Below are 12,716 nucleotides of genomic sequence, written 5' to 3'. Positions count from 1 at the left end.
TGTGTGGATGGTGTTACCATAATCCATTATTTTCTAAAGCTGTCAAACTTGAAGCCTTGCGCTGAAGAGGTGCTGCACAAAAGTGAAATCCTGTTGCATTTGGAAGCCTACACCTCCGTGGGAGTTCTAATCAGGTTGCGTACAGTTCTGTGCCACAACGAACAGCTTTCAGTGCAGGAGGTAAGCCATTAAATGCTTTCTGAACTCCATTAGTTACTCCTGCTGAGAGTGAGAAAGTCCTCATAAATGCATAAAAATTAAATTGCTTAAGAGGTAAGGAATGAGATGGTACTTTGCTGCCAAATATTATTTTCTGCTCAAATGGTCTACAATCACCCATATAATGTGGAATCAGAGTACATACCTGTGAGGAATGCAGCATGGACCAAGGATCCTGTGCCTGAAAATCTAATGACATCTTGTCATCTGGTTAACAATTCCCCGATTTGGCTTCAGGCAAACTTCCCTTCTGTCCTCACCCACATCCCAGATGGAGCCCACATTTTCCATTCCAGGCTAGACAGGGAGCTCTGGCAGGCCCAGTTATTTGCCCAGCTGCAATCTGGGGTGGATAGGACTATTGGGGAAGAGAGATGCACTCTCTTTTCTCCCCGTTACTTTCCCTGAGTTGGGAGAGGATGGGTCTAGGCCTGTAATCAGCCATGTTGCCATGGTGCACAACCTGCAAGGGAAGGCAACAAGGAGAGTTAGGCTGAAAGCTGGCGCGATGTGGAGTCCTCATGACAATGCCTGGGGGCCCAACATCCAGTTGCACGTTTGGAGTTACATTTGCCAATAAATCCCATTTTTCTTAGGTTTAAGATTTCAGTCTTGGAAGAGACTAATTTGATTCTACAAACAGGAGGAGCCGAGAGACAGGTAAGTGCTTTGTCCAGGTCCTCTGCTAGTGAGTAGAATAACCAGGATGAACACCCACATCTGCATCTTCATGTATGTTTGCACTACATCATGGGAAAAGCTAACAGATGAAACTTGTTATAAACATTAAATTAAATCTTTGCTTTGAGTGAAGGTTTACTTACTGGGTATTATACTGTAAAAAAGAATTTATAAATCAATTATTCTATGTCATCCTTTCCATCGTTACCTAGAATATGGACAACTTGGAAATATATTAATAAACTGAATTTCTCAGAAATGTGTTTGTGTTCTGCTGTTACAGCAATAAAAATAACCCAACAAAATAGCTTAAAATGTTTTATTAAGTATATATAATATTACAGGGTAATATTTACAAAGTTATGTTTTTTAAATAAAAAAGTACCTTGGCAAAGATTGCAGATATTCAAAGCTTCAAACAGTGATAAATTGATTTAATACATATAAAAAAAACCTTTAACGGTAACACAGCTGTAAAACAACTTTGGTCTTTAAATCACTGCAAAAAATGGCTACTGACAAATAGCACACCTTTAATTGCTATGGAAAAAGCCCCCAAGAGAGGATCTTGCACATAGCAACACTGGAGTTTTCTTTATTTAGAATGGTTAATGGATATTTATACGGTGTGGGATCTAATTCTCAACAATGGCTTTTTGTAAATAATGCTCCGGCTAATAAAAACAAAAATGTTTCCCCTCTCACCAACCATGTTAACAACACTTTTAAGATTCCACTGATGTTGTCTTACAGAGAAGCTTATTACAAATGCCCTCTTTTATTTTTTCAAAAGACTAAATGTAATGGAAGGATGGTCTAAAATGATAAGAGCTGTCAAAAGCCAAATGCAGGAAAACTTCCTGTTCACTGCTCTTCTCTTGAAAGTTAACTGGATTATCCCTATTAGCCACTGAAAATGACATAACAAAGGACCTCTGTGGGTGACGGTAGTTAGTGATTTTGAAAATATGACAAATGTAAAACTAATGTTTCTAAACAAATACTCCATCAAACACGATAAAAAGATAAAGGTTGCCCAAAATCATTTCTCCAGTTTCCAATGACAGGTAAATAAACAGGTACGTATTCCATACATACACAAGCTCTCTGGTTCTGAATACCCATTTTAGGACAAGAAAAATCTATATAAGCTTAATTAATTTTTATTAATGAGATGAAGTAGTGAACTTATCACTTTTTTGAGCTTTACTAACTCAAACCACAATTTGGTTGGTCACTTACAAAACTGACAACAGCATCCTAAAATAGAACAATACTCTCAATTAGGGGGTATCCCCATTATTTTAATCCTCACATTCTCAGAAATTTAAACAGATGGATCTGAATTTTCCTGGTGAAAATTGTCACCTTTTAAGGTTTTCAGAACACATGAAATTTGTCAAAAGAAGAAAACTCTCTAGCTCACCCTCTTCAAAATAGTGGGAAATCTATTTCATATAGTCAACTCTCAAATATCAAACTTAGATACTGAGTGGCTAATATATGCAAAACACTGCAGGAAGAGAAAGGAAGAAAAAAAAGAAAATTCTTGCTGAGGAGGAATTTTTCAATTGAGTGAGAGAAGCAAGGCAAAAGCAAACAAACAAACAAAACAACAAACAAACAAACAAAATCCAGAAGAGCTATGCAGAATCACATGAAGTACTAGGAAAAGTATGAGATGAAAAAGGCAGCTAGACAGATGGGGATAGACTGCAAAAGAGAGCCAGTGGGGGGTGGAAGGGCAGGAGGATAAAGTTTTGAAGGCAAGAATAAAATTTGATTTGGCCAAAAGGCTGGAAAAGTTGTTGTAAATATGACAAATGGTGTCACTCTGAGAACATACAACGAAGAAAGTAGAATGGAGGAATAAACCACAAAAGTTGGGATCAGTGAGGAAAAAGCAGATGAGGGGGAGGGGGTGCAGATAGATGATGCTCACACATCATTAGCAATTTTAATTTGCTGTGGCAGAAAACTGGGAACCATTACAAGTCTAATTTAAAGAGAATGAACTGGCCCAATGATGCCCAAGCAAGAGGACTCCTGCTGCTATGGTCCCTTTTCCAGAGAATCTGACAACTAGTGAGAGCAAGAGTTGATTTCATCTGGAATTTCTCCTGCTACCTCTGAGAGTTGTCTAGGGCAGTGAATGCCTCAAAGGTAGGCAGCATTAAGAGAACACAAAGGATGGGGAAGTCTCAAGACTGAACCCCAAATAAATGAGAATTGACTACATATTAAAAGGTAAACTTTAGTTTATAAAAGAGTTTACTATAAAGATCGTCATACCTTTTTCTTGAGAGAATAAGAATTTAGATTTTTTTCAAGGTCAACTGTTTTTTTCCTCCTTTCATCAAAGCTGGTTTCTCAAGTAACAAATAATATTAGTAAAGTATAAATATTTTCAGAAGGAAAAAGAGCAACAGGAGTCATCTGGTTTTTATAAAGGAATATTGCCCATTCTACACATGCTATTATTTTGGCCAGCAACAGAATTAGGGAAGACTTTTTTTTTCAAGAAGAGCTGTCTTTTGTGTGTTCAGTTTTCTGAGTAACATCAACAGGTCATAAATTCAGGTTTGCCATGAGCAAACCACCTGGACCCATCATGAGATATGACAGTTAAATTTGGCGTAAAAGAGCCACATGGGAACACTCAGTGGACTAACAAGTAACTACTAGTAATGCAACTACAAATATGAATGTCTTATTATTACACAAATAGGAAGAATAATTAGTAGTTTTAGAGGGTATTGGTGAGCAGTCAAAAAACTGGGCAAATTACCTAGAAGTTTTTAATGATCAAATATAATTCCACCCAATAAAGATCTTTGTTTTTAAATGTTTTTACTAAAAGCATAAATTAACATTTGCTCTCCTGTAGGTACCCCACTTTTGTCCATACAGAAGATGCCTGTGCCTATCTTGTACATGAGCACATACGAACACACACCCACAAAGGAGGAAACGAGTGCTAATAATCTAAAAGTACTCCAGGCGATCACAACTGTCAGAATGTTAATTTTCTTCTAAAAGGGGTAGGAAACGTGGGGGTTTTGTTTTACCTTTCAATCTTAGAGTAAGGGGAGTACGAGGCAGGACTACAGGAGGAAAGTGATGAGTGTTTATCATGCAACATAGATACAACAGTAAGAAAACCACCCTTGCAAGGGCTGGCCCATTGGCCTGACGGTGACACACATTATGTTGCCATGCAGAAGACTCATAGTTCAAATCTCAATCTTGGTTTTTCATGCCCCAGATCAGAAAAGAAGTGAAGAAACATTATAGATTGTGCCTTCAAATCAGAGGAAGGGAATACATATGTTACAACCATTGCTACTTTTGCTGAAAAGTGAACATAGTTCTTTGAGAACAAGTCTGGCTCCTTTCTGCAATGATGCTACTGTGTCACTGGACCATGTTCAAAGAGGAGAAAAGGTTCTACGTCTTGTACAGCAGAAGCAAATAACAGGAGGACAAGACCGGCTTTACAGGGTTGTGCGAATAAAAGAAAAACACATCCATCGATAAAATTATCCTAAAAATCTGCAAAGGATCTGTTACACTGCAAGGTAAAGGAAGAATGGGAAAGGCAACCCCCAGGAAGGAAGACCACGACCTCCACATTGGTATCACATCACACAAAGGTGACGTACAAGATGTTCCAAACCAAATTCCTGTCCATGCTTAAGAGGCTATTGAAGAAGTGGCAGACACATTACTCAGTCAGCACCACAAGTGTCAAAGCTATTGCAAATCTGAGTCTGCTCTGGTTCACTGGAAGCCACTGTTTTCCATGGATATCTCGGTGTTACTGATCGGTCAGGTAATTCTCACCTTGAACCAATTTACACTTGTGGCCCAGAGTCAAGGGACCCTAGGATCTGAGAGACATCATTCTTGGGAGTTGCCCACTCTAATTTTTGCCCCTAATTGAGTAAAAATAACAACAAAAAAACTGGATCTCAATTGGGCATACACCACAGTCTTAATTCTTTTATTAACTAAATTACAGATGTTTTGAATAAAAACTTAACTGTAACAATCATTTAAGGGTCAATGATTTATATTATCTCACAGATGAATACCAATTATTTGTCTTCTTTTTTTCTCTTTAACAGTGAATCAAGGCCATGGTGCTTAAACACAAGAACTTTGATGTCTTACTGATCTCCATTGGGAGTCCATCACTTCAGTTACTCTGGAAAATTGAAAAAGGAACACATAATCATAATTTGTTTCTATTTTCTATGCATTAACAGGTTGATTCATTTTTGGGTTTTGGAATTGTCTCAGATATACAGTATCCAAAATTACAAAAGGTATTTACTCTTATATTTACAAGTCATTAGTCTTTTTTAGTTACAGTCAGTAGAAAACAATCCCAAATGAAAATGCAAATTGATTAAGTCTGATAATTTCCATTTCCTGGGTTAGCTGGGGAAAAATCAAGAAAGGCTGATTTTTCAAAGCAAAAGATATTGACCCTAGAATATTCTATCACATTTACTTTAGATACATCATTCATTTAATGTAGGTGAAATAAATATGTCATTAGGTGTGGTCCTGGGGTGGGGGGATGCTTTGAACCTTACTGACTGACAAAGCAGATACACTATGAACATCAAGCTGTTGTCAATAGGGAGACTTATTTTTAAAAAAAAAAATCAACAAATTCTGAACAGCTAAATATTAGCAAAATTAAGATAATTTGAAAGGTCAACATAGATTTCATATGCTATGAACACACAAAGACTGCCTTATAAAGTGTCTCCATATAGAAGGATTCAAAAAAAGTTACATCTTCAGGGACATGAATAAAGGAAACGACACTCAAGGTTTTTACACTGGTTTTCTGACAATGGAGGAAAGGAGTTTAGTTTCTTCATAGAAGTACAGAAGAATGATACCACGATAGGAAAAGCAAAGAACAAAGAAATAAAAAAATAGAACACCAGACTGTAAACATGGACAAACCACACCACAATTCCAGGTGCCAATTACTTTATTAATGTCATGTAATTTGTTCCTACCAACTATGATTTTTTTTCCCAGAGGGCAGCAACAAGTTTAACGAAAATGCATTTTTGCAATAAAGGCTGTGATAAAAGCTTATGAAAGGATTTGTTTTGTGACCTCTGTTGAACACAAGCCTAAACATGTTTTAAGCACAGTTCACCAACTTAAACATGCTTTAAACTTAGTTCACCAACACACAATTGGCATGTTTTTAATCTTATGCAAAAAGTAATTGTACTCAGGGGACTATGGCCTCTTGGGCTAAAGGCTGCTCTTTACCATAAAGGAAAGCAGGTAGGTCACAGACTTTAAAACAGAAAAATAGAAAGCAAACTATTTACATGATAAGGAATGACTGTACATATTAAAGGTATGAAGACATGAGGAAAAAACTCATAATGCGGACAGAACTGAAGAATCACAAAGTTAAAATCAAAGTGAATACCCATGGCACTCAATATCTCTGATTGCCTTAACTTTCAGAAATAACAAATGCATGTCTTTGGAATATTCAATAAAAATTAAGAGTTAAAACCTTAGTGTTCCACCAAATAGAAAATCCAGAAATAAACCCACAGATTTATGGTCAACTAATCTTTGTCAAAGGAGCAAAGAATATGCACTGGAGCAAAGAAAGTTTGTTCAATAAATGGTGCTGGGAAAACTGGGTCGCTACGTGCAAAAGAATGAAGCTTGACTACTACCTCACACCATGCACAAAAACCAACTCAAAATGGATTAAAGAACTAGACATAAGACCTGAACCATAAAATACATAGAAGAAAATATAGGCAAAACACTACATGACATGCACCTCAAAGACATCTTTACAGACATCGCCCAAAGCAGTGACAGTGAAGGCAAAGATAAACAGCTGGGACTACATCAAATTAAAGAGCTTCTGCACAGTAAAGAGACAATAACCAAAACAAAGAGAAACCCCACTGACTGGGAGAACATTTTTGCACCCAACACTAATGATAAAGGACTGATCACAAAAATCTACAAAGAGCTGATGAGACTCAACAAAAACAAAGAAAATAATCCAGTCAAAAAATGGGCAGAAGAGCTAAAAAGAAACTTCACCAAAGAGGAAATTCAAATGGCCAAAGGGCATATGAAAAAATGTTCAATGTCACTTGTAATCAGGGAAATGCAAATCAAAACTACAATGAGATACCATCTTAGACCAGTGAGAATGGCACATATTAAAAAAACTAGCAACAACAAATGTTGGCGAGGGTGTGGAGAAAAACGAACTCTCCTGCACTGCTGGTGGGAGTGCAGACTGGTCCAACCACTATGGAGAGCTGTGTGGAGATTTCTTGACTTACTAAACATAGAGTTTCCATATGATCCAGCAATTCTCCTAGGTATTTACCCAAATGACACAGAAACATTAATTCCAAAGGGCACCTGCATGCCTATGTTCATAGCAGCACTGTTTACAATAGCTAAGCTATGGAAGCAACCCAAATGCCCAAAAATAGATGACTGGATCAAGAAGATGTGGTACATATACACAATGGAATATTACTCACCAATCAAAAAAGATAAACACATGTAGTTTGCAGCAACATGGATGGCGCTGGAAGGGATCATGCTCAGTGAAATAAGCCAGAAAGAAAAAGAAAAATACCGGATGGTCTCACTCATAGCAGGAATTTAGAAAATTTAAATAAGAGACCAGGAAAAAAGACTAATGAATACAAAATCAAAATCAACAAGCAACTATAAACCAGACACACTACACTACGGGGAGGGGGGTTGAGGGGAGAGAGGGGAAGGGAGAGGAAGGACTAGAGTCAAAATAAGGAGGGGGTGCAATTGTATGGGGAATATAACCAAAATGAAAATGCATACATTGTCCAAAGATGAAAACTGATGTAAGAATTATATAAAATAAAATATTTAAAAAAAAACCTTAGTGTTACAAACAAAAAGGTGAAAATTTGAATTGTTGAACATTTTTCTTTCTTTTCTAAAAAAAACTTCCCAAAAATGTTAGAAGCAATTTTTGCTTGGCAAAGCAGAGACATTAAGTCCCCATGGTTTGAAAGCAAAAAAATCAACAACATCAGCACAAAAGAAATTGTGAACATGATAAAGATTTGGGCCAGCAAACCTATGTGTCTTATAAAAGGGATTTGAAAATTATAGTCACCTGGCACTGCCTCTAGAAAATGTTTTTTGGTTTTTTTTTTTACAAAGTGTGATTGTTCTTTGCTATGAGCAGCATGACTAGAAAGTCTAATTAGTGATGCTCTCCAGTTTTTATATGACTAGTTTTGCAATTTTTAACAGAAAATTTCAATTTTATAAATTTAGAAATGTGGATGATTTGACAAAATCCCTTTGATTTAAAAGGGATTTTTTTTTTATAGAGGCATGTTTATTTATTTATTTATTTATTTGTTTATTTGTTTGTTTGTTTTGTTTATACATGCACTGGGTACAGTCAGAAGCATGGGAGGGTGAGAGAATTCACCAGAGCCAGAGCAGGGAGCAGAGCAGACAGAAGGACCAAAGTACACTGCTAAGGGGAGCAGCGGGTGGCAGGAGAGGTCTGCGCACTATGTGGGACCCTCCTTTGGTGGCAGGGGATCAGCCGGGGATCGAACCGGCGCCGCAGAGGTGCGGGCAGCTTCGCAACCCAGCGCTCAACCGCTGCGCCACCGGGGAGGCCCTTAAAAGGGATTTTTATTGAAAATCCTTTTTATTCAAGAAACTGTTTGATTTCATTCTTTTTCATTGTCCATACTTCAATCAATTTATAACTAACTGTAGGTACATTTTGTACTTACCATCATTCATCATTCCTTTTGGTTCTTTAAATGCTAAGAATTAGTAACAAGCCAAGTAGACAGTTAGTAGGAGCACACAATTAGAAATCATTTCTAAATAAATAAATATGCACTAAGATCATGCCAACTATTTCACAGCTACAGAGCCAAATTAAGTTTAAGGCTTCTTTTGATTACAAAAGCATTTCTGTGAATCATATCCACAGCATCCACAAAGGAAACAAATTCAGTTGGGAATATAAATCCAAATTTAGGGAAAAAGAAAGTAAGATGTTTTGGTCTCACTTCATGCTAAGACCCTGTTTCTTTCTGAAATTTGTAAATCAGAAACTAAAATTAATTGAGATGCTTCTCTGTGGGATGTTACTGTTCATGTTGACCAATATAAAAAAGGCAACGGTCCTCTTGCCCAAGTATTACTTGACTAGTACAAGCCATGTGGGCAACAGAACAGTGAGTGCATTTTGTTCCAGAGGTGAGAACATTATAAAAGTACTCCTCTTAATTCTTGATGAGTAATCAAGAAAAGATTGATCAAGATAAAAAAAATTAGATTTTTCCCAAGGCATAGATGGAATCTTTTTACTTCTTGGGCCAGTTCAAATTATGATCTGGTAATGGATCAAGAAAAATACAAGTTTATAATAACCACATACCATTAAGGGGTTCCTCTACAGCTTTCTGGAAAATATTTAAAATATATTTACATAATAGAATCTTATTTCAAGTCCTTTTATACTAAAATTTATATATGCTAACATTTAAACTATATATCAAGTATGAATCCTATAGTCTAAAAATAAAATAAGACAGCAAAGGTCAAAAAAGCAAGCTTGCCAAGTCTACTTAATAGCTTAATAATAACTGTATTATTCTCTTAGTATTCTTTATGCAGAATTTCCCATCCCGCCCTACCTATGTTCAAGAAATTCTAACTTCTCAAATTATTAAAGTGCAAACATAAATAGCAATACAATAAATGAAAAATATAGTTAAGCAATAGATGAGAGCAAAGTAGAATCATTTGCAAGTCATGCAAATTGAACTTAGTTACAGGGAAAGAAAATGTGTTTAGGATTTAAAGGTCTAATGGTTGAATTATCTTTAACACAACCATGTTAAAAACTGCTGGCTGGCTGTGACCAATGTAGCTATGGCACCAGTCTTTTCTGAATAAACATCTGTAACAAGGCACACATCATTTGACTTTTAGTTGTGTCTGCTGAGGCTTGTTGGATTTAGGGGCACATGTAATCCTCACTTCCTACTACAGAGTCTTGCTTTGGCTTTCCAGATAGACCCATCATTAATCCTTTATAGTGAAATGAGTTCAATATTGTCCTTTGAAGATCTTTTCATCAAATAACTCTTGAATCTGTCCCATGACGAGTCTCACTTATAACATTTTTTTTCCACCTACCTCCCATTTATTCCTCTCAGTTTACCACCTAATTTTTCTTCTTTCCTTAGGATTTTCTCAGATAGCTTTTAAAGTTTCCAAGATACAGTAGTTCCCCCTTATATGATGTTAATGCTTTCTATGGTCTCAGTTATCTGTGATCACCATGGTAGAAAAGATTACATATAAAAAGATATTTTTGAGAGCGAGACTACAGTCACATAAAATTATTTATTATAAATGCAAACTTTCATTATAGCGTATTTTTTATAATTGTTCTGTTTTATGAATCTTTTACTGTGCCTAATTTATAAATTAAACTTTAGTATAGATATGTATGTACAGGTGAAAACACTGTGTATATAGGGTTCAGTACTATCTGTACTTTTAGATCTCCATTGAGGGTATGCAAAGTATCTCCATGTATTAAGGAAAGCAATCAAGGCATCACGCTTGAGGCACACAATTGGAGGCTCCTCACTACCTTACTTTTTCAGGAATATACATTTTACTTGCCTTCCCTGCTCCCAGAATCTGGTAAAGGACAGATCCTGGAGAAAAAATGTATTGCAAACACCATATGGATTCACCATCCGGTGAATATGAGTAAAATCAATTAAATTTTCTGTATAAACTTTTAAGATTGGGAGGGGCATGGAAAACAATCCTATCTATTATCTATCTATCTATCTATCTATCTATCTATCTATCTATCTATCTATCTATCTATCTATCTATGTATCCAACATAGAGTATGTTTGTATGTATGTGTATGTTGTATATGTATGTATGCATAACAAATATTAACAGATCTAAAGGGAGAAGTTGATAGTAACACAATAATAGTAGGGACTTTAACACCTTACTCACATCAATAGATGTATCTTCTAGACAGAAAATCATTAATGAAACATCAGTTTTAAATGATACATTACACAAGTTAGACATAAAAGATATAAATACAGAACATCCCACACAAAAGCAGCAGAATATACATTCTTCTCATTTTACATAGTTCATTCTCAAGGAGAGATGACATGAACAAATCTCAATAAATTTAAGAAAATCAAAATAGCATTAAACATTTTTTCTGAACACAACCAGCTGTATGCCAACAAATTAGACAATCGAGAAGAAATTAATAAATTCTTTGAATTGTACAACCTCCCAATGCTGAAACATAAAGAAACAAAAGATTTGAAGAATGTTCATTGGTAAAGAAATAAAAAAACTTTCCCCGAAACAAAAGTCCAGGGCCAGATGGCTTCATTGGTGAATACTACCAAATATTCAAAGAAGATCTAATACCCATTCTTCTCAAACTCTTCCAAAAACTCAAAGCTAGTGTCACTCTGATGCCAAAGCCTGACAAGGACATCATAAAAAAAATTATAGGCCAATATTTCTGATGAATATAGATGCAAAAATCCTCAAGAAAATACTGGCAAAATGAATTCAACAATAAATTAAGAGATCATATACTAGCATCATGTAGAATTTATTCCAGGGATGAATATATGTTTCAACATGTGCAAAGCCATCAATGTGACACATTACATCAACAAAACGAAAACGAAGGATTAAATATCATATGATCATTGAAATAGATGCAGAAAGAGTATCTGGTAAGACCAAACATACATTTATGAAATAAACTGTTAATAAAATGGGTTTAGAAGGAACAGACTTAAATGTAATACAGGCCATAGATGACATCATACTCAATGGTGAAAAATTTAAGGCCTTTTCTCTGATATCAGGAACAAGACACAGATGAGTACTATCACCAGCATCATTTAACAGAGTACTGGAAGTCCCGGTCAGAGAAATTAGGCAAAATTATAAAAGAATGAAATGTAACTACATTGGAAGGAAGACGTAGAACTGCCATTATATTCAGATGACATATTATACACAGAAAGCCCTAAAGACCTCTACACAACTATTAGAAATAATGAATACAGTAAAGTTGTAGATAACAAAACCAAAATATAAAAAATGTGTTGCATTTCTATATGCCTACAAGGTACTAGCAGACAAAGAAAAGAAAAATAAATACCATTTAAAGTCACATCAAAAAGAATAAAATATTTAGGCATGTATTTAACCAAGGAAGTGAAAGAGTTATACACTGAAAACTATGAAAGTGTTGGGAGAAACTGAAGAAACCACAAAGAAATGGAAAGTCATTCCATGCTTATCGATCAAAAGAATTAACCGTGTCGAAATAGCCCTTTTACTTAAAGTAATATTCAAATTCAATGTAACACTATTACATTGACATTCTTTACAGAAATACAAAAAAATCCTGAAATTTGTAATGAACCATAAAAATCTTTGAATAACAAAACAATCTTGAGAAAAAAAGTACAAAAATGGAAGCATCGTGTTCTCTGATTTCAAAGTATAATATACAACTCTAGTAATCAAAAGTTTGATAATGAAATAAAAATGGGCACATGGATCAATGGAATAGAATCAAGAGCCCAGAAATAATCCCACACTACATAGACACCCGATTCATAACAAAGAGCCAGAAGCTTGCAATAGAGAAAGGAAAATATCTTCAATAAATGATGCTAGGAAAA

At 35.5% G+C, this 12,716-nt stretch overlaps 1 protein-coding gene across 4 annotated transcripts in view; it reads right to left on the bottom strand.

The window, feature by feature from the left end:
• Positions 1-1,213: 1,213 nt before the first annotated feature.
• The window catches only part of CD47 (CD47 molecule), a 58,324-nt gene continuing 46,821 nt past the window's right edge, over positions 1,214-12,716 (bottom strand). The window contains exons 9-11 of one of the 4 annotated variants that reach the window (XM_037525603.2): positions 9,386-9,410; positions 8,730-8,762; positions 1,214-5,107 (exon numbers count right to left, since the gene is read on the bottom strand). In XM_037525603.2, coding sequence (XP_037381500.1) covers positions 5,103-5,107; positions 8,730-8,762; positions 9,386-9,410 — 63 coding nt within the window. In that variant the 3' untranslated portion in view covers positions 1,214-5,102. The remainder of the gene's footprint in view (positions 5,108-8,729; positions 8,763-9,385; positions 9,411-12,716) is intronic. The other 3 variants (XM_037525604.2, XM_037525605.2, XM_037525606.2) reach the window with 3 other exon arrangements.

The sequence above is a fragment of the Talpa occidentalis genome, unplaced genomic scaffold (genome assembly GCF_014898055.3).
Source record: "Talpa occidentalis isolate TD23 unplaced genomic scaffold, MPIMG_talOcc4v2.1 talOcc4.4, whole genome shotgun sequence".
NCBI classification, from domain to species: Eukaryota; Metazoa; Chordata; class Mammalia; order Eulipotyphla; family Talpidae; genus Talpa; species Talpa occidentalis.
Note: the sequence above shows the minus strand (reverse complement) of the source record. Positions and strands in the feature narration are given on the sequence as shown.